Consider the following 22,244-nt stretch of genomic DNA (forward strand, 5'->3'; position numbering starts at 1 on the left):
AACTTTTCACCATGGCGGGGACAATTGCACGCAAAGCCATCGACCACCTGAAGAGTAAGGAGTTCAGGGAATATTTGATGAGGTTCGTATTTAACACACTTCAATATTTACTGCTAGCATGAATGCTAACCAATCTGACTGACTGTGGCAACTCTTTGAGAAGTACCGGCTGGTTGAAATGTACTTAAATTAACTAAATCTACTCATTAACAACAGTAAATAATATTGTTACCTCTCATCTGTTAGTGTTTGCTGGTTGTTTTCTATGTTGTCGTATGCTAAACTCTCAAGGGCGCTTGCTATCTACAGCTCCTTACTGTTTATGATAGTTAATAATTCCTATATATATATATATATATATATATATATATCACTATTTTAATAGTAGGGTATCCATTTGTATAAAACTAGATGCTGATAAATAAATGTTGTATTGATCTTTACTGAGTTGCTTCAGAAATATCTTCCAAAGTAGCTGAGGGTATGTGTGAATCCGTCATTGGAAAATACTGCTTTGCGTCCTAAAAACAATACTTACGTGGGACGTGCTTGAAGTTCACACCAACCTCTCTTTGACCTGATTTTACCTAAGAACTACTTTTGTTACTATATGAAATAACTTATTGTAAGGAAATTCAAGTGTACACAGAGTTTTACCCTCCACAAACCTGCTTCATTCCTGACATGTAGAGTAAAGGTCAGGTGAGAGTATTGTGATGCAAGAAGCTGCATTTGTTTGCTTTTTAAAAACAAAATGTTCATCTTTCTGTCACATTTTCAAGATGCCTTGAATGGGCATTACAATAAACCTTTAAGTAAGAAAACGGGTTCACATCTGACAGCTTAGAAACTGAAATGCTAATTGATCTGACAGTAAAGTTTTAACTTTCTTTTTTTTTTTTTTTCCACGTCGGACCTATAAATGAAAACATAAACGTATGACAGCACGGTAAGTCCAGAGTTTCTCTGTCTAGTTATTGTTGTACATATTTGTGTAGACTGCAGAATAAGTCAGTGCTTACAGTTTTATTCTCCTGTTTAATATAATTTAAATGTCACTTTTCCAGCATTTCTGGGGCCCTGTAGCAAACTGGGGTCTTCCCATCGCTGCCATCGCAGACATGAAAAAGAGCCCTGAAATCATCAGCGGCAGGATGACCTTTGGTAAGACATACAAATGCATGGACAGACAGATGCTGTTGTTTTCTTGCATCTGATCCCGTTTTGGCTATCGTTGGTTTACTTGGCAAAAAAAAAAAAAAAAATCTGTTTTATGTATCAAGTTCAGGTGTAGTTTTTGAAAAAGTTTTCTTCTTTATTTGAATTCAGATTTACTTAATCTGTTGTTATCATGGCCTGACTTTTGCTGTTGATTTATTAAGATGCTCCAGTGTTATTTCACAGTTACTTACATGTGAGCATTTGGGAAAGTGAGAAGTTTATAAGGTGAAGGTACATTAATAAATCCATGTTTGCGTGTTTTTCTGCTCTCAGCTCTGTGCTGCTACTCTCTGCTCTTCATGAGATTCGCCTACAAGGTTCAGCCTCGTAACTGGCTCCTCTTCGCCTGCCATCTGACCAACGAGTCGGCACAACTGGTCCAGGGAAGTCGCCTCATCAAATACAAGTGAGATATACCTGATGTTCTGTCAGCATTTCATTTATTGTCACTAGTTTGAAATGCAAGACGAGGAAGCAGTTTAATTTAAATCCGGTGTTGTAATGCTTGTTTTGAGCGATTCTTGTGTTTTAATTGAAGGCCTGACTGTCATGATGTGTCTTGACATTCAGACAAGACACATCACGAAGACATACTTGAAGACATCAGGCATGATGTGTCTTCATACCTGAAGACACATCATGCCTGAAGACACATCATAAATATTTATTTATTGCCATAAATAAGTAGTTCATAGAATAATGGAACAATGTTCATTGTATTCAAACATTTACCTATAAAGAGTAAAATCGGCGAAACTGATCATTTTCCAGTGGTCTGCTAATTTTTTTTCCAGAGCTGTCTAGTAGTTCCACATATTGAAATTGAGATTACAACTGTCCAGTTTCAAGTGGAATGCATGACAAAAAGCAACGATAACATAAAACTGACAGGAATATATTCTGTAAATATTATATTTGTAAAGAGAAAATCTGCATTCAGATGTAACTTAATTCTGTGTTTTCTTTCTAATCTCAGCATGGAGAAGAAGTCGTCCTAGTGGTGAAGTGAAACCGGTGCAATAACGCAGAATGAATGCTGCTTCAACAAACTACATTTGGACACCAGAACTCCTTCAACCTATCAGCGACGCTGTTGCCACTTTCACTTTAAGACACAATGAAATAATCATAAAAAAATACATTTAAGCTTTTCTCCAGTAGTTTCGATCAGTTATTTTTAGATTTTACATGGAATAAAAATGAACTAACAGTGACAGATGCCTCGCACAGACGCATGGCTGCAACAGCTTATAAAAAACTCAATTTTTGGGGGGGAAAAAAAAATATTGTTACACTGTATCCTTTTGAAACATGGATATTTAAACAGATGGGAGGTCAGACTGAGCAAAAATGCACAGACAGTAATTGTGGAGAAACTTAACTTTGTCCTCCATATTGTCATCTTTCTTAGATGTGTAGAACTAACTGAGCCAAAATGAGAAAAGAAATTAATCTGTCAGTATGGTTCAAGTTTGGTATCATTTTACCTGCTATGGCAAAAAGTGCAAATTAGAGAATATTGAAATGAACAGATGTAAATATGAAAAACATAAGGCTTTGTTTAAAAGCTAAGGCTGTTCAGATTATTATCCTGTAAAATTGTTCAAAATAAAATCCTGTTAAGTGTTGACCACACATGTAGTCACGTCTAATTCACATTAATTTAAGGGTCTTGTATGATTCTTCTGATTTTTTCCAAGTGATTGTTTGGATTCTTTACACGTTTTGAATAAACTGGACTGGAAAAACAATGTTTTCAGGTGTCACCTTCTTTTACCGCACACTGAAGATAAATTGAACCGCTGCTCCTCCACGTCGAGAGGAGCCAGTTGAGGTGGCTCGGGCATCTGGTCAGGATGCCTCCTGGACGCCTCCCGGGTGAGGTGTTCCGGGCACGTCCCACCGGGAGGAGGCCTCGGGGAAGACCCAGGACACGCTGGAGGGACTATGTTTCTCAGCTGGCCTGGGAACGCCTTGGGATTCCCCCGGAGGAGCTGGAAGAAGTGGCTGGGGAGAGGGAAGTCTGGGCCTCCCTTCTGAAGCTGCTGCCCCTGCGACCCGACCCCGGATAAGCGGCAGAAAATGGATGGATGTAAAGATAAATGCAGCTTTTAATACTCTGATGTCTCTGTTTTGGAAGTGGTCAGTTGTATTCTTTGTGTTGAATCCAGATGTGTGTGTGGCGACATTTCTTGAGTGTCGAGGCTTATTAGGATGATGACTTTCTGCTGGACAATTAGAACATTGGCAAGCTTCTCCCAAAAGTGTTGACATAATTTACCATTTCTATGTTTTGAGAAAAAATAAAAAAATATTTTGTACATTCTAATTTTGGGGAAATTTATTTTTGTCTTTGTTTTTTTTTTATATGCAATTTGAATTAGCTTGAAAACATTTCTCTGTAGGTAATACATCTTTGAATATTTGAATACAAACAAAACTTAAATCTGTGTCTAAAAAAATCGTTAATTTGTCTTTAAGTTTCATTAGAATATAAATGAGCTGAAATATTTCTGAATTTTGTCAGAAGTTCAACTAAAAAAAATACTTATTTGGTAGTCATGACTACATTATTCCACTAGATGGCAGTAAAATGCCAGCGAAGCATTTTACTGCCATCCTGTAGCCGCATGACAGAGAAGAAAACAAATATGGCTTCCATTAACAGCGTTGAGTGGAGATCCATCTGCGACAAATTCACCAACGCCCAACGTCTCACCGAAACAGAGTCCCGAAATGACCCAGAAAACGACCCGTTTCGCTCCAAATATAAAGCCAGGGAGCTCCTGAGAGAAATCTACTGCTCGCTGAAGAGCTTCGAGGCCGGGGACGGAGAGGAGGAGGACGACGGAGGGGAGAACTGCGAGCAACGGCCCCCTGACCAACCGGTGGACGGCCAGACGGAGGATGTGTTCAGCCAGGGTTTCAGCGGCGACTCACCAGCCGGGATGCGGGCAGCTAAGCTCGGGGCTGTGGAGTACTACCTGGGCGTCAACCATGTGGACACGGAGGAGCTGTCAGCCGGGCAGGAGCATCTAATGAACTGCATGAAAATGCTGGAGCAATGTAGGGTGTCCTCGGAGAATGTGTCTCTGTTCATCCATGTCAGGGTAAAAACAATGTTTCCCTCTATTTTTCCATAAACGTGGCTCCGTACAGCTCATAATATAGTAGTCTTGGGTCGCATGCTGTGGTTTCAGTCTTTACAATCAGCCCAGTGTGGAGTTCATCAGCTGATGGTGATCATGAGTTGGTCCTGTGTGCTTTCAGAACCAGCTGGGAATCCTGTGGGCTGGCCGTGATGAGACCGAGACGGCGCAGGGCTTCCTGGAGTCAGCAGAGTCCATCTACCAACGCTACATGAAGGAGGTGAGGCTGCTCCCTTCACGACGGAGAAATATGACATGTAAATACGTGTCAGGACTTGGTTATTTAATTTAATGTACAGTGCGCACACAAACATTGAACAAAACAGTCTGTAAGTGATCCGTTTCACCAAAAAATATTAAGCCACCGTCGCTAATTTGCAACACCAGTCTCTCACCAGGAATGGTCATTTATTGTTGTACTGAAGCATTTATTATCTAGATAATTCCAATTCATGTCTGAAAACCTTAAAAATTGTATTCAGGTTTATTAATTTAACTATTTTCTCAGTCTTATTCCACAGAAGCATCACTAATAATCATAACGAAATCTACACCCATATCGCCCACGGTGTTACAGGCCGCCATCTTAAATGTTTCAACTTTTTCCATTTAGTTTTCTCTGATGGTTTTCTGTTGTCTGTCCTCCTCTATATCATCTCACAATGGAAACAATGTTCAGTTTGTCATATTTCAGGTATGAGGCATTGAGACAATTCAGGACTTGCCTCATTCAGGCAAATCCTGAAGGAGGCAAATGCTGGTGTGGCCACCAGGCTAAACATTACTTTAAGTTTTTTTTTAATATCAGCATTTTTTTAAAACTTTATAGCTGGTGTTCAGGTATTCATCTTTCAATAAAACATAGTTATCAAGTGATATTTTCAAAATTTCTGTAAATTTGAAACATGTTTTTACTCAAAAACAAGGTGGGCCGCTGGATGAATGACTGCACAAGCGCCCAACCACCGGGCTTTTCTGGATGAAACCTTGCGATTGTTCCACCGCCATGTTAAGCATCATTCCAGCAGTGATACCCTGTCCGCAATACTGAGTCACAGCAGTTTGTCCACAGATGACAAGTTCAAAAAAGCCGATGTACATGTGCTGCTGATGATCTTTTCAGATGTACCATGCTTTAGCCCGGCTGTGTGAGGCTGCAGTAGTTGGTTCATATGCACCGAGAGACAGTAGTGAAATATGAATACATGCCTTGCTTAGATGTGCAGGCAGACGCCGTCTTGACTTTATCACTTTGTTTCAGGTCTGTCTACTCAGCTTCCTTCTTCATGTTTATCTCCTCAAGTTTTTTTCTTCCTCATCCACTCTCCCTTTTTTCAGTCTCCCTCCCAGCGCTCTCTGCACACACACCTCTGTAACTCTGTCTCCCCCTGCTGTTTCTGCTCAGCAGCTTCAACACATCATGTTTGGTCTGACAGACTTTCCAGACTTCCAGCCTTTGACCTTTTGGCCTGTTTGTGTTTTCTCCATCTCATCCAGGATGGGAGGCCTCCGACCGACATGACGGAGTACTTCACTACGGAGGAGAACCTGCTGACGCATCAGGAGAGAACTAAGAGGTTGTTTCTTTTACCCGTGTGCATCGCCTGCCTTGCAGTACTCTTAAAAAAAAAAGTATTTCTACAGCTTTAGTTGTTTCTGAAGTGTTTCCACGTTATAACCACAAATATCTGTATGTTTTGTTGGGAGTTTAAGTGATAAACAAACTGGGGCTGAAGCTATTTATCGGATTATTGAAGTAATTGCCAACTAAGCATGAGTATTCAAACTCAAAAAAGGCTATTTGCTAAAAGAAGGACACACTCAGAGCTGTAATTAAGCCAAAACTGTACAAAAACTATCAACATTTTGCATTAAAGATTTAAAAAAAAAATTTAATGTTTGTAAATATTTTCCACCCAAAATCCCTTAAGATTAGTTTAGCAGAAAGGGCTGATGGTCTTTTAACATGTCAGAAGCATGTCTTTACCTGTAAGTGCTTCATTTTCTGCAATCGATCAAGCCTTTACAAAAGCAGTGCTGTGTTTTATTATTTAAGAGGAATTTAATTATTTGTTTATAATGTCGAACATTGAAGTAGTTAAATGAAAAACCTGCAGATTAATCGATTGAATAATCAGTTACTAAAATAATTATTTATTGCAGCCATAAAATAAACAGAAGAAAGAAATTGAACGCTGAGGATGCATATTTTTGAAATTAAATCTAGATTTAATTTTTTTATTTATTATCTTGTCTGCATCTCTTATTTCGTCTCCCCCGTCATCAGGTTTGAGTTGGCTTACACCCACACCATGTACTACCTTGCTCAAGTTTATAAGAACCTCGGTAAGTTTGAGGATCATACAAATACCGATTAGTGTCTGATTTTATGAGCGTCAATCCGGCATATTGATATTTTATTGAAGTTATGTCGTGTTTGGTGGTAATAATATCTACTTGTTTTGTGTGTCAGGTGAAAACGAGCGCGCTGCCACCTACTGCCACAGCACCCTGCAGAGACAGCTCCAGTTAAACCAGTTCAGTCCAATGGAGTGGGCTCTGAATGCTGCCACACTGTCCCAGTATTACATCACAAAGGTCATTGATTACTTTGATCGGAAACCTCAAGCAAATCCGTTAATTTCAAAGGTTAAAGCTAAATGTTTCTGTTCTTTCAGGGCCGATACATGGAGGGCAGACACTGCCTTGCAGCAGCTACGGTTATATCAGGTCTGGCTGGAGAAGTTCCCTCTGAAGCTGCCGCACAAGAAAGTAAATATCTCCACCGTCACAATAATTAAAACAAGCTCAATCGTTTCCATTTGCATGATTTATCGTCTCTTTCTTTCTAACAAAAAACTGGATGACAAAAGTCTTCATTGAGCTTTGGTCTACAGAGACCTCATAGTTCATTTTATTTGTTGTTAGTTTATTCATTTAAAATGTCTTACAGCTCCTTTGTTAAATGTTTATTCAAATTTAAAGTTTATTGATTTTTAAAGAATGTGTTCTTGCATTATTATGTTGCTATCATCACATTACTTGTAAATTATCTTAAAACAACTGTGGGATAATTTATTGTGCAGCAAAATTAGTTATTGTGACAGATTTACACTTCACTGTGCAAATAATAGGCTTTCCACGCAGCATAACTTTGTTGTAAGCCACATTCAAGTAGGAAAATATGTAACGTGTTTCCTGTTTGTTGCTTCAAGCAAATAAAAAAAAAAAACACTTTTTTTTTATTTCCTGTAAGTAAATTGAGCTGCTTAAAAGAACTGAACCAGTTTTTTTTTCTAAACTTTCTTCTGCCGTGGCACGTCCTCCCATCTCTTTCTGTCCACAGGTGAGACGGAGAGCGAGCGCAGGGAGCAGCTCCAGCAGAAGAGAGCAGAGATCGCCAGATGTTGGATCAAATACTGCCTCAACCTCCTGCAGGACGCCAAGAAGCTGCTGGAGGTACGGCACCGTCGCACGGCTACACATCTGCAGACGCAAACTGTAAATGCATCCAATCTCCAAAGAAACAAAAAAGAAGCTGTTTTGATTGCACGTTCAGGATAACATCGGTGAGTTGGATACTGATCGCCAAGACGAGCTGAAAAGAGCAAGAAGGCAGGAGGAGGAGGAGGAAGAAAAGGGGAGGAAGAGCGCCCTGCTGTTCGGCTCTGAAGATACCTTTGATTCCATCGCGAGTGTGGAGGAAAAGGTCTGAATGTGTCGGATGCTTTTAGTCATGTCTTTGAACTACTTACAGTGTCAGATTTCTATAGACATGATCATTTTCTGCTGACAACAACCCCTGACTCTGGACAAGTTCTGACTGTTGCCTGCTCACACGTTGCAACATTTCATTTCACATTCAACGTTTGTGGTTCTTACACCCCAGCTAAACGACATTCAGGCTTGAAAATGGTTTCAAATGTGGTTTAAAAAACCTTTTGTGATGTGTTCTAATGTGTTCTTTACACCAGCTTTACGCAAATATTGAGAGATATGAATTTATTAACCTTTCAAAATGTATTAGCTTTATTTTCTTGAAATAAAGCTAAAACTGTTAGGTTGAATTACTTTTTCACGTCACGTCATATTATCCTTCCATTTGGTCTGTGGGCGATACGAAACATGCTTATGTTTTTTGCACAAAATCATTCTCAGATAATGAGATTCCACCTTCTCAGTTCTGTTGAGCTCCTTTCACAATTAGCTGTTTTAGAGCTGAGTCAGTTTTATGCAAATAACCTGCTGCTGGTGGCGCCCCCTAGCTTTGCACTCGTACTTTATCACATCAAAACGGCTGCAGACAAGTAAATTGTAGACATCTTTAACCCAGAAGCAGAAGAAGTGGAGCCTCCTGCACAGCCAACAAGAAAGCAGCAAGTGGTTTCTAGGGGTTAAGTCAGGAACAAAACACTTGTCTTTTCCAGCAGCCATTGTACAGCACATGCAGCAGTGAAACCAAACATGCTGGTGCTCCTCTTGGGTTGCTAGGCAACAGGAAACCCCTGCCAATTGACTTGATAATCAAGAGGTTTTTGAAACGGCTCGTTTTCCAGGCATCACCAAACATGAACTAATTGCCAGAAAACGGCTTTTTGCATAATGGGTCCCCTTTAAAATGTACAAGAGTTAAAATGTTAATGCTTTTGTGAGCTACATAATCAATAACATGAGTGTGCTCAGTTATCTGTGAATTAAAATATGATTACCTTTTCTTTAGTGGGCACCACTTAGCAACTGATTTCTTTATAGTAGATGACATTAAAGTCACTTTACGTTGTTCTTGTTTACAGGTGATGTGTTTGTTCCCTTTGGACTTCACGGAGGCCAGAGCTGTGTTTTTGGTGGGACAGAACTACGTAACGCAGGTATGATGCATAAACCGAAACATTAGTGCGAGAGACAGACTTTACAAATATCTGTTAGAACATCCTCACATGTTAGTATATTGATTAGTCATCTAATCAAGACATTATATCCATACACAGGTAAACAAAGGATTGAACTGATATCAGCTAGAATTAACTCTTTTACTCTTTATAGGAATATGTTAGAGTAAAATGAACTTTGTTCTTTTATTCTATGAACTACTGACATGTCTCTGAAATTCCAACCAAAGATTTGGTATTTATTTCCAGAAAATGAGAAAAAGATGCAGTGCAAAGAAAACAATAATACTAATGTTTTAACTCAGGAAGAGTTCAGAAACCAATATTTGGTGGAATAACCAGCAGGTTTTAATGGGGTTCAGTGCAGTGGGCTCTTAGTTTTTTTTCTGAGTTGTATATTGTTGGCATGGAGAGTCTGACTGCATGGTACATGCTCCCAAAATCTGCATCCTATTTTCAACCGTTGCCTGAAATGTCTCTTGATAAACTGATGAGCTTTGTGGTCAACCTAAAGAAAAGAGTTTCAGTTTTTATTAAAGCCATGTATTGTGGTACCGCAGTGAAGCCATGCATGAAAACAGAACCATGTGGAACGTGTGTCTGATAGATTTTCTGTGTCCATCCTCACTGTAACTAAAAGGCTAAGGAGTACTTCCAGATGGACGGCTATGTGACGGACCACATAGAGATCCTGCAGGACCACAGCTCCCTGTTCCGGGCCCTGGCCTTCTTCGAGGAGGATCTGGAACGTCGCTGCAAGATGCACAAGCGGAGAGTTGACATGTTGGAGCCGATCTGCAACGGTACTGGCCCTCTGACCTTTTATTCTGCCTCTAAAGCGTCCAGGCTGTGTGTTGACGTCCCGTCGGTCTGTTTTTCTGCAGACTTGAACTCCAGATACTACCTGCTGATCCGCAGACAGCTGATGTTTGAGTTGGCTGAGACCTACAATGAAATGATGGACTTGAAGCTGACTCTGGCCAACAGACAGGCTGATAACCATTCCCTAGATGGCCACACTATTAAGAAATTCAACCATCTCTGCTCTGCCTCTGCCAAGTGAGTTTCCATTTATGGAGTTTCTCTGGGATTTCGATTTGTTCTTAAACAACTTTAACCTCCTTTCCTCTGCAGGTACTTCCAGATGTTCCTGGACTCTCTGTGCTCACCAGAAGGGAAACCTCCCGAACATCTGGAGGAGGAGGTGCTCAGACCGGCGCTGGTGGCCCGATTCAGAGTGGCCCGACTTCACAGCAAACTTATCAGCTCCTCGCCTCCAGTCCAGCTGGAAAACCTCAACAGAGCTCTGGAAAACTACAAGTAGGATCACACACATTTTTAAAGTTAGTCTGCCGTGTCGGGTGCAGTCTTGTTTTAAACGAGACTTGTTTTAAACTTGTTTTAAACTGCTGTGTAGGTACGTGGTGCAGTACTGCGAGGCGCACCCTGAGGCGGCCGCTGCCGTGGAGACGGAGCTGGAGCTGAGTACGGAGATGGTCGGCCTCCTCCCCCTGAAGATCAACCGCCTCAAATCGAGGATGGCTGCAAACAACTAATTACGGACCAAGTTTTGCTCTTAACTACTTGCTCTTGTTAACTTAAAAGACCCAATCGAAATGTATCCCAACACTGTTGATGAACACTCTGCAGTCAAAGAAGCCAAAATGTGGATTCTTGTTCTTCATGTACTAAATTCTGTGTTCATTTTTCCTGTGTTTAGCATGCTGCTTTCGAATGCATCACAGCCTGTAACTGCTGCAAAGTGCGCTCAATATTGTGCAATAAATGTTGTGATTAATTCGTCTCTGATTGTTGGTCAGATATGCAGAAGATGGCTGACGAGATAGAAACAAAGGTTGGGTATATTTATGGAGAATAATTTTAGTTTTCAACACTGAAGAAACGGAAAACAGACTTGTTGGCTTCTTCAAATTGACATAGCATCTATGTGTTAAACTCAACATTTTGGGGGTTTATTAGTAAAATGTTAATATCTCCTTAAACTTCTCATATTCATCATAATTAATATATATTTTTAACATTTGTTTGAATTATATATTTATATTCTGTAGCATAAAGTAGAGTTTGTTCTCTAAAATGTCTATTATCTAGTTGAAGAGCAAATAATTTCAAAAAGTTTTACTGTTTTTTTTTTCTTCTTTTTCCATTGTATGACATTAGATTAAATTTCCCCGGAGTAGATTTATTTAATCTTGATTTAACATCATTTTACAACAAAACAGATGAACAGGAAAAAAAAAACGTAGAATAAATGTATTGTTTTCAATAAAACTCAAGAGAGTACAAGTAGTATTTCAAAATTAATAACATCTTGAAGACTTGGTAGAGAAAGTTTGCTTCTGTAAATGTGGCTCAAAGCTTTTCTAGCATTATTCAGAGTTCACACCACAAGGGTTACTCCCTTCATTTCAAAAATATTCTTCATTTTTGCAGCTGTGAGTAATGGCCACTCCCTTATCTCATTTAGAAACAAAGCCTTGGTAAATTTTGAGATATATTTGTCACCATATGATGATGGTTTCCTATGCAAGAGGAAACGGCATAGTCCCAAAGCATCACTGAGCCACCACTGTGTTCTTTTCAGCAGGTTTGAAGTTTTAGTCTTCATAGAACAAAATCCAAAAACTCTGACTTATTTTCATACTTGTGAGCAAATTGGATCTGACTTCTTATGCTTTTTGATGAGTTCAAGCATGAAACCCTTGACTGTTCAATATAAGGCGGAAAACTGAAAACTTAGCAGCACCTTGTTTGTGCAAGATAATATCCTCTTTCATATTAATAACAAGCAATGAAATATTACTATCCTCTGCCCTGGTATTTAAGGTGTCGTATCCTTACTGGTTTCATCAGGAGAGGCAAATATCAAAGCTCATTTGCTTCAAATTTGCTCCTGTGAAGAATTGTGTTCAGGGGATTTAATAATAACTACAAAACTGCAATTATCACAAACACCCAAATAATTTTGAATTTTAACAATAAAAATAGCTGTTGACATTATGAATGTTTTGTGCTCTCATTTGTTGTTGTTTTTCTTTCATTATTGAATTATTGTGTGTCACATCACGTGACCTGTCTAATTGAACACACTCGTGTATAATAAAGGGTGTGTCCTTCAAACAAGGGGGAACAACACGGAAGCAAAACGGTTTGAGTCTCATGATGTCACGTTAAACGCTGTGCCGAAAAGCGACTCTGCTAACAGGTTATGGGCCCAGAATTAATTATGAGACAAGGAAAATGACCACACGAGAAAAGGACATGGCACACAGCCGCTGGTCAAGACTTCTCTTTGATGGAGACGAGAAAAATTACGAACTGTGGGAAACAAAGTTTCTAGGACACCTTCGATTGCAAGGGCTGAAACAGACAATTTTGACAAGCCCCTCTGATGAAGACGATGAAGAGGAAGACGCACAGAAAAACGCCGAGGCTTATGCAGAGCTCATTCAGTTTTTGGATGACAAGAGTCTATCACTAGTCATGCATGACGCGGCAGATGACGGACGTGCGGCGCTTGGAATCCTGCGGGCCCATTACGCCGGCAAAGGAAAGCCCAGAGTGATTAACCTGTATACTGAGCTGACTTCACTGCAGAAATCACCCTGTGAGTCGGTTACCGAGTTCATCATCAGAGCTGAAACCGCGATCACCGCTTTAAGGAGTGCAGGTGAGCAGCTGAGCGACGGACTTCTGATCGCCATGGTTCTGAAAGGACTTCCAGAGACATTTAAGCCATTTGCTGTTTATACTACTCAAAGCGAAGATGGTGATAAATTGACTTTTGCAGAGTTTAAGACTAAACTCAGAAGTTTTGAAGACATTGAAAATATGCGTGGCACAGTATCTGATGACAACGTGATGAAAGCTAAAGCACATTCTGGCTCCAAATGCGCACCAAGAGGCGTAAATGATCCTGGAGCAGGAAGTTCTGAGATCGTATGTTTTAAATGTGGGATGAAAGGCCACATAAGCAGAACCTGCCAGCGGAAGCAGTGGTGCAGTTACTGTAAGAATAACAGTCACAGCAACGGGACCTGCAGACGGAGAAAACAACGGGACAACGCGCGAAAAGTAGCCGAAGACACGGGCGGCGACAAAGAGTTTGCTTTCCGGGTGAGCGACGCGGACACGCGAGTGGACGGCATCAAGAGGAGAGGTCTGATGGTGGACGCTGGTGCGACATCGCACATAATCACTGACATCAGTAAGTTTCGGAAGTTTGATGAAAGTTTCCAGGCCGAGACGCACTGCGTGGAATTGGCTGATGGATCCAGGTGTTTTGGAGTTGCTAAGCAACGAGGAGACGCGGAAGTGTGTTTGATCGACAGCAGAGGTCGACGTCTTAAAACAGTGCTGAGGAACGCACTGTACATCCCTTCATACCCGCAAGACATCTTCTCAGTGAAAGCTGCAACATCCAGCGGAGCAACGGTGATTTTCAAAGAAGGAAAGAACGTTCTTCTCAGAGACGACACCCAGTTCCCCATTCACGTATGTAACAAACTGTATTACTTACAAACGATGGACAATGAATGTGGTGATCAGTGTAAAAAATGCTATGACTTACAAAGTTGGCATGAGATTCTTGGACATTGCAATTACAGAGATGTACTGAAGCTAGAAAATGTTGTTCATGGCATGGAAATTAAAGGGAGAAGTGAGCCATATTGTGAAGTTTGCACAAAAGGAAAATTTGTTCAGACTAGGAATAAGGAACCAGATGCAAGAGCTACAGAACCACTAGCAATGGTCCACACAGATTTAGCAGGACCTATAGACCCAATGTCTAAAGGTGGTCACAGATATGCATTATCCTTCACAGATGATTATTCCAGTGCAGTCTTTGTATACTTTTTGAAAAACAAGAGTGACACAGTACAAGCTACTGAAAAGTTTATTGCTGACATGGCCCCACATGGAAAGGTTAAATGCATGAGGTCAGACAATGGTACAGAATTCACAGGAAAAGAGTACCAGACATTACTGAGCAGAAATGGTATCAGACACGAGACCTCAGCACCATATTCTCCACATCAAAATGGTACGGCAGAACGAAACTGGAGAACTCTATTTGACATGGCTAGATGTATGTTGATCGATGGTGAGTTACCAAAAATGTTATGGCCATATGCAGTTCAGACAGCTGCTGTAGTGCGAAACAGATGTTTTAATAATCGCACAAAGCAAACGCCCTACTTTATGTTGACGGGCAGGAAGCCTAACATTTCTAGGATGCACAAGTTTGGATGTGTTTGTTACACTTATAAACGAGAGAAAGGGAAGCTGGATTCAAGGTGTGAAAAAGGCATTTTTATAGGGTATGACAAGAATAGTCCAGGCTATATGGTCTACTATCCAAACAGCAGGAAAATCCAGAAACACAGGCTTGTGGAATTTGTATCCAAAGAGAAAAATGAGACGGATGTAACTTTGGATGATGATGATGATATGATTAGAATTGGTTCTAGAGCAACCAAAAGTTCAGATGCTGATCCAGTAAATGTTTCTGACCATAAACTGAGGACAGAAGAAGAACCAATAGCGAGTACCAGTCAAACAACAAAACGTGAAGAACCTGAGAGGCGAGGCCCTGTCAGAGAGAGAAAGAAACCTGGTTATTTAGATGACTATGTATGTAGCATTGATGAAGAGCAGATGGGTAACATTGATTATTGTTACAGACTGATAAGTGGAGTACCTCAAACCTTCAAAGAAGCTGTAACATCTGTGAATGCAAAAGAATGGGTTACAGCCATGGATGAGGAAATGCAGTCATTAAAGGACAATGTTACTTTTTCCCTGACCAACTTACCTGAGGGTAAAGCTGTAGTGTGGGTAAATGGGTGTATGCAATCAAAAGGAACAGTGATGGATCAGACAAATACAAGGCTAGATATGTTGCTAAAGGATTCAGTCAAAAGAAAGGTGTGAACTATGATGAAACCTTTTCACCAACTGCTAGCATGACGAGCATCAGAGTGCTGATGCAAAAGGTGGCACAGGAGAACATGTTTGTTCACCAGATGGATGTAAAGACGGCATATTTACATGCCCCAATTGAATGTGAACTTTATATTGAACAACCAGAGGGCTACAAGAAGGAATCCCAAGAAAAAGAGAGACTGGTGTATAAACTGCAAAAATCTCTTTATGGACTTAAACAGTCAGGCAGAAACTGGAACAAAATGCTGCATGACTACCTATGTGAAAACAAATTTGTTCAAAACCCTGCTGATCATTGTGTTTACACAAAGATTACTGATACTGAAACTGTGTTTATCATTATATGGGTCGATGATTTGATTATTGCTGCCAGTGATACGAATATCCTTAGAGATGTAAAAGAGAAACTTGCATCCAAATTTAGGATGAAGGACTTAGGAAAGTTGACACATTTTCTTGGCATTGATTTTGAGAAAGATGCTAACAGTATTAAAATGTCACAATCGAAGTATGTGAGGAAAATACTGGAAAGGTTTGACATGCAGAACTGTAAGCCGCGAACTACCCCTTGTGAGCAGAAACTTAACTATGCTGATAATGCTGAAATAATGAGTGATGCCAGAAAATACAGAGAGGTAGTAGGAAGCTTAATCTATTTGTCAACATGTACAAGACCAGATTTAAGCTATGTAGTAAGTAAACTGGCACAGTACTTTGCAAACCCAACCACAGAGCAGTGGAATACTGTAAAGCATGTTTTCAGGTATCTAAAATGCACACAAGATAAAGAACTATGTTTTAAAAGGGGTGCCTGTGATAACCTTATACATGCATACAGTGATGCAGATTGGGCAGGTGACGCATCAGATCGAAGAAGTACAACAGGTTACTGTATGAGTCTAAATAAAGACGGTCCGTTAGTCTCATGGAAGACTAAAAGACAGCCTACAGTAGCTCTATCTACATGTGAAGCAGAGTACATGGCACTAGCTGCTACTGTACAGGAATGCTTATACTTGAAACAACTGTTGTTCAACATGGATGGTATGGATTACTTAGCTAAGATTTATGAGGACAATCAGGGTACCATATCCTTAGCCAAAAATCCAGTGTATAGACAAAGATGTAAACATATTGATATTAAATATCATTTTGTCAGATCAGTTGTAAATGAAGGAAAAGTCTCTCTAGAGTACTGTCCAACTAATGAAATGGTTGCAGATGTATTAACGAAACCAGCAACAAAGACTAAGTTAAGGAAGTATGAAGTGTTTATGTTTGGTGTATCATGAATGTATTTGGGTTGAAATGTTAAGGGTCAGGAAGTTACCCAAATGTGAGCAAGTGGGGGTGTTGACATTATGAATGTTTTGTGCTCTCATTTGTTGTTGTTTTTCTTTCATTATTGAATTATTGTGTGTCACATCACGTGACCTGTCTAATTGAACACACTCGTGTATAATAAAGGGTGTGTCCTTCAAACAAGGGGGAACAACACGGAAGCAAAACGGTTTGAGTCTCATGATGTCACGTTAAACGCTGTGCCGAAAAGCGACTCTGCTAACAATAGCTAATAGCAGGGATTAAATAACTTTAGATGTATCAAAGCATCATGTAACGTATTGGGCTGAAAAACGTATCGGATTTTATTTGTTTTAAACATAATAAATACTGCCAAACTGGTGACGTGATTTTTTGTGTTTTGGTCCACAGTTTTCCTTTTGTTGTACTCATTTTCTCTGATCGCGCCACGCTGTTGTTTATTTTGAAGCAGTTATAAGGGATGGTGGCCATACTTGAAACTACTGCTGTTCAAGCTACTCAACAGGTTGTTGCTAGGTAACCAAAAAGTGAGTGAGTTAGCCGATGCAGCTAACCTAGCTTAGCTGACCGGGAGTGGCTACATCTCCCAGAATGCTGTGCGGTCCTGGCTCGGCGCTCAGTGATATTTACTAAACGCCGATGAATATTTGTCAATAGATTAATACCAATAGATGCTGGTCGATAACAATAGCTAAAAATACATCGTTATTGTTAGCGATTTATTCCACAGCCCTAATCTAAAGTGAAGTTGACTGATTTTGAATTAAAAATAAATCTGTCAATTTAAAATTGTTAGTAGAGATGAGTTTTAGGTTTATTTTTCTAAGTCAACAATCTGTTTAATTCTCAGAAGGTTTAAGAAAAAAAACATCTTTTAAACCTCAAATACTTATCTTAAACATAATGTAGCTACTTATTTATGGTCTCTAAATTCATGTTGACACTTACGTAATGGAACCATTTCCAGTAAGGCAGTGTTACCTTTGTCTTATTCTCTATAAATTAGAACAATCTCAACCTACTTTACGAAGTGCACAGTGCATCATACTGCGTTGCTAAAACTGCATCGCCATCAAATTCAAAGATTACTTAATCATAAGCTTCTGTTCCAAGCTAAACAGAAGTATTTGCGAAAGAGGTCAGATGTGTGGGCTGACATCCTGACCAATTTCCAGCAAGCAATGAATTCATGCATACTCAACCTTTGCTGCTACTTCCTCTGTGCAGGCTTTGGAGGTTTGTGGTGAAGCACAAGTAGTGGAAGACAGTGTGGCTTTAACACCATGGCAGTCTGGTGATTCTATGGTGTACTCGACTGATGTTTACATTCCCAAGTTAAACCATCCATCTTGGTGAGGCCACAAATCCGCCCAGTAGCCGCTGTGGTGGTAGATGACAAACTGAAGTAATGGTTCCCTGGTGAATTGTTTCAGGGACCAGAAGTAATTTGTTTCTTAAAGTTAAGAGCACCACCAAATCACAAAGTCTACACTCAATCACAGCAAGAGTGAAGGTTTGTGGGAGTGCTGCTCATTATACAAACACATTGTTTCAAAACAGCTTTTTTGTAATTCTACGAAATGGAAAGTATTGTAGAGTTTTAAAACTTTAACATCTGGACATGTCAGTAATATTAAGAAATATTACACATAGTACTAAACACACATTTCCCAGCTTCAAGAGAACCTGAACTACTGACTGCACATTTCCGAAACTGCAGATGAAATCCCTATAATTATACTCTTGATGAGTGTAGGGAATATTATTAGGCTTTTTTAAGCTTTAGCACAACAGCAAAGACATTAGAGGAAAGAAATTTTGTTGGTAATCTCAGGAGGATTATTTTAATATATCCAAACATTCTGAGCTCCATAATTTCAATTCAATCACAAAATATTTTATTAAACCATCCATTCACTACCTTACATGCTCATTATCCTGATGGGGTCTAATATATTAATATAATATATAATTTACTTAATATATAAAGCATAAAGCAAACTACCATATGTTTATGATAGCTGTTTGCATTGAAAATATACATTTAAAATTATATATAAAATACTCACAAGGGGAAAGCCATTAAGACAGCTGCTAAGCAAGTTAACAACAAGGCAACATTGTGCAATTCACCGCAAAAATCACATCTTAAAACCTCCAGGCCTTAACGTACCATTTTATAAGCCATGCTCAACTAGTTTGGTTTGTGTGCAAACGCTGCCAGGAATTAAAACTTTAGGAGCCAGCACTTCCCAAGACTGCAAAGTCCAAAGTTTGAAAAGTGCATATTCCTGATTGCCTGTAGGAATAGTTTGTCTTTAGGAAGATGAAACCAAAGTTGGGATGTTTGGTGAGAACCAAACATGGCATTTCATCACAAACAGCCCAAACCGAAAGCTGAGCCCAGCTGACGATGTGAGGCAGACACAACGATTACATCAAACGTCTTTGTAAACCGAAGAATTTCAGAGACAAATGTGAGAACATCTGTCCAACAGATGAACTGAAGTGAACTAGAACTGTTGTGAAGAAGAGAGGGGAAAATTCCTCCACAATGATGTGCGATGAAGACTGATGAAGTCATGTGGAGCAGGATTACTCAGATTCACTGCTAGTAAATGTGCTGGATAAAACCTCTTCTCTGTTATTATGTATGCTAATGGGTGGATCCTGTGTTGCTCTGTCTGAGAGAGTGAAAATAACCCAGTATGCTATAAACTCTGGTTCCTCAGACAATAGACTTGATCCCACATACTGTGATGGGACGGGAAGAAAAAAACCACACGGTGAGAAGATTGCTATTCTTTGCGACACTGACTGCTACAGGGAAACGTAGAAGCTGTCAAACTATCCCTAAGAAGAGTTAGAAAAATATTACGAAACTGTTGGAAATCAGCTTTTAAACTGGATCAGGTATTGATCGACTTAAAAAAAGAGCAGTGTCAAAAGGATACATGCAGTATTTACCTTTTGAGTTTAACATTTACGCCTATAGGAGTCGTTCCATTGAAGCATGTGTTTGTGTGTGAGTGCGGTTGTGCAAAGACGTGACGCCGGGCAGGCTAGTGTGTCATTTCCTGGAGGAAAATGATAGCAAGTGATGCTACCACTTCCTTCAGCGTCGTAATGATGTGTCAGCTGAAAGATCTCTTTCTCTCTCATATACGAGGTCGTCTTTGCTTTAACAAACGGACACTGGGAAAAACCTGATGAGGAGGAGGAAGGGAAACACCAAAACAAAGAGAGTGGGAGGGAAAAACCACTTTCGGTATTTTCAACAAGAACATAAAATATGCCTTCATAATTAAATTTCTCATAGGACAAGGAAGGTAATTTATCAAAAAAGAAGCCAAGAGGCTGATGGAAAGTATGGAGGAGCTGTAGAGGTCTACAGCTCAGGTGCGAGGCTGTGGTAAGCTTGATATTGGGGCAGAGGTTCACCTCAAAGCAGAACAACACTAAACAAACGGAGACTCTAAGTGTGCACCGCTGGTAGAGAACAACCTAAAATAATCACAACTTTAGCTGAAGGTGATTCTACAAAGTGTTTATTAAGACAGGATAAATAAACCTGCACACCAAAATACATAAACAAATATTTTGCATAGCATGATATTTATAACTTTACAACATACAAAATAACACTTTTTTGAAAGTGTCATGATTTACTTACTTTTCTAAATGTGGCTTTAAAAGTTGTTGTTTTTAAACGCTGCATTTGAAGGTTGTGTATTATGACCGTTGTCAATGTTATTAAAAATGTACACTGCAAAAACATAAAACTTACCAAGTATTTTTGGTCTAGTTTCTGGTGCAAATATCTTAGCACACTTGAAATAAGACAAAACTAGAAAGATAAATGTGTTTGTTTGAGTAAATAATTCCTTAATATTGATGAAAATGTACCAGTTCCACTGGCAAATTAATTTACTTATAACGTGGGAAAAAATGTTTTTATGGGTGAAATAATCTGCCAATGGAACTAGTAAACTTTCAATATTAAGAAATTATCTTAGTTACTTCTAAGCTCATTTTCTTATTTTAAATATACTAAGATATATTTGCACTAGGAACTAGACCAAAAGCACCTGGTTAGGTTTTGTATTTTTGCAGTGTAGGGTCTCATAAAAAGCTTGGCGATTTACAACATAAACTTTAAGTCTATATATCCGATAGAGAAGTTAATGTTATTGTTTATGTTTGACATCTGCCAAACATCTGCTGGACGTATGGAGACACATTAGAGGCACAAATATGGAAAACATGCATGGAGGCCACATTAAATCCAGCAGCAACATCAACGCACTGCGACCCAAACACAGGCTGCTGGGCCCCTGGTTACTGGGGTCGCATACACAAAACCACATATTTACATAGACTTTGTATATGTCTGCTGCCAAACCACACTGAATGTTTCCTGTTTTTGATCGGTAAGGTTTACTGATGTATTTAACCCTTTCATGCATAGTGGTCACTACAGTGGACAGCTGCCTAAACGCCATTTTTTTGTGCTTCTTGTGGATTTTTATGTTATAAATGCACACAGACCACTGAAATGGACACTAATGCATCACAAAATACACTATCAACTACTGGCCATCAGCTGCAAATGCAAGAAATTATTTTTGTTAAATCCAATATGGCCGACAGACAAAAAAGCAACCCAACCGACCCGGTTCCTCTTTCTACTGTAGATGACTCTGGCAGGTAAAAAGCAAAAATACTGTGACATCAGATAACTCCTAAAGATCAATACTACTGATGTATTTTTCAAATAACAACTTTGTATTTGGAGAAAATAACAATTGATCACCTAAAAAAACAACAAAAAAAATGTTTTTTTTAAACAAATTTTTTTCCTACTTTTTTATGCCTTAAGAAAATAATAAAAAAAAGGAAAATAATCCTGACACAAAGGATCATGCATGAAATGGATAATTAGGTTAATAATGAGGAACAAAAATGTTCAGAAGTTTCTCTGATGTCATAATTTGGGTTTTCTTCCACAAACTTTTCTGTAATTTTGTCCCATTACAGAACTGATTGAGTAAATCACCTTCCTTTCAGCCCCTCCATCGGTTTATCAATAGGTTAAAGTGATGGCCATTCAAAAATATTCACTTTGTCGTCCTCACTAATCTGACGATGTGTTTATACCATCGACTCTTTAGATGACTCAGCTGTGGCCAAGCTTTAACCTCCTGCCTAATGTCTTGTGATCACATCAAGAACATCATGTTCTTTTCTTATGACAACATCTGTTTGGTAAAGCACACCAGCCTGTCCTCAGCATGATGCTGCCACTCTTTTACTTCAAAGTTGGGATGGTATTCTCAGTCCTGCGAGATTTATAGTTTTTTTTTCCTCCATATGGTCTTTGAGGCCAAACTCTTCTTGCTTCATTTTTAGTTTCATCAAACAACCGGATATATCTGCAGAAATCCTGGGTGAATTTCAGATTGATTCTTTCTGCCTGATGGGCCTTTCAGTCCATGAAGGTACAAGACTGGACACCGAAACTTTCCAGCTTCAGGAAGCATCTTCTTTTGCTTTTGTTTAGGTTGCACATTTCACACAAAAACTCGTTAATCTGTGAGACAAAGAACTGTCTCTCAGATTATTCCATTCTTGGATGATTTGTTTTGATCTTTCCATCATGTCACACAACAAAACAGCGAGTCTCTTTGGAATACAT

The 22,244-nt window shown here is 39.4% G+C and overlaps 2 protein-coding genes across 2 annotated transcripts; both read left to right on the top strand.

The window, feature by feature from the left end:
• Positions 1-11: 11 nt before the first annotated feature.
• On the top strand, positions 12-2,972 carry mpc1 (mitochondrial pyruvate carrier 1). The gene is made up of 4 exons (XM_081605252.1): positions 12-86; positions 1,068-1,164; positions 1,495-1,627; positions 2,198-2,972. The coding sequence occupies exons 1-4, from the start codon at positions 12-14 to the stop codon at positions 2,217-2,219; spliced, it is 327 nt and encodes a 108-aa protein (XP_081461378.1). The 3' UTR covers positions 2,220-2,972.
• An 831-nt stretch (positions 2,973-3,803) lies between these two features.
• Positions 3,804-11,057, top strand: kifbp (kinesin family binding protein). Its single transcript, XM_008405858.3, has 13 exons — positions 3,804-4,331; positions 4,492-4,590; positions 5,868-5,947; positions 6,658-6,716; positions 6,844-6,968; positions 7,049-7,142; positions 7,717-7,829; positions 7,930-8,079; positions 9,164-9,238; positions 9,900-10,062; positions 10,144-10,318; positions 10,394-10,579; positions 10,677-11,057. Exons 1-13 carry the CDS (start codon positions 3,804-3,806, stop codon positions 10,813-10,815), a joined length of 1,986 nt encoding a protein of 661 aa, XP_008404080.2. The 3' UTR covers positions 10,816-11,057.
• Positions 11,058-22,244: the final 11,187 nt, after the last annotated feature.

The sequence above is a fragment of the Poecilia reticulata genome, chromosome 3 (assembly GCF_904066995.2).
Source record: "Poecilia reticulata chromosome 3, P_reticulata-male-v2, whole genome shotgun sequence".
NCBI classification, from domain to species: Eukaryota; Metazoa; Chordata; class Actinopteri; order Cyprinodontiformes; family Poeciliidae; genus Poecilia; species Poecilia reticulata.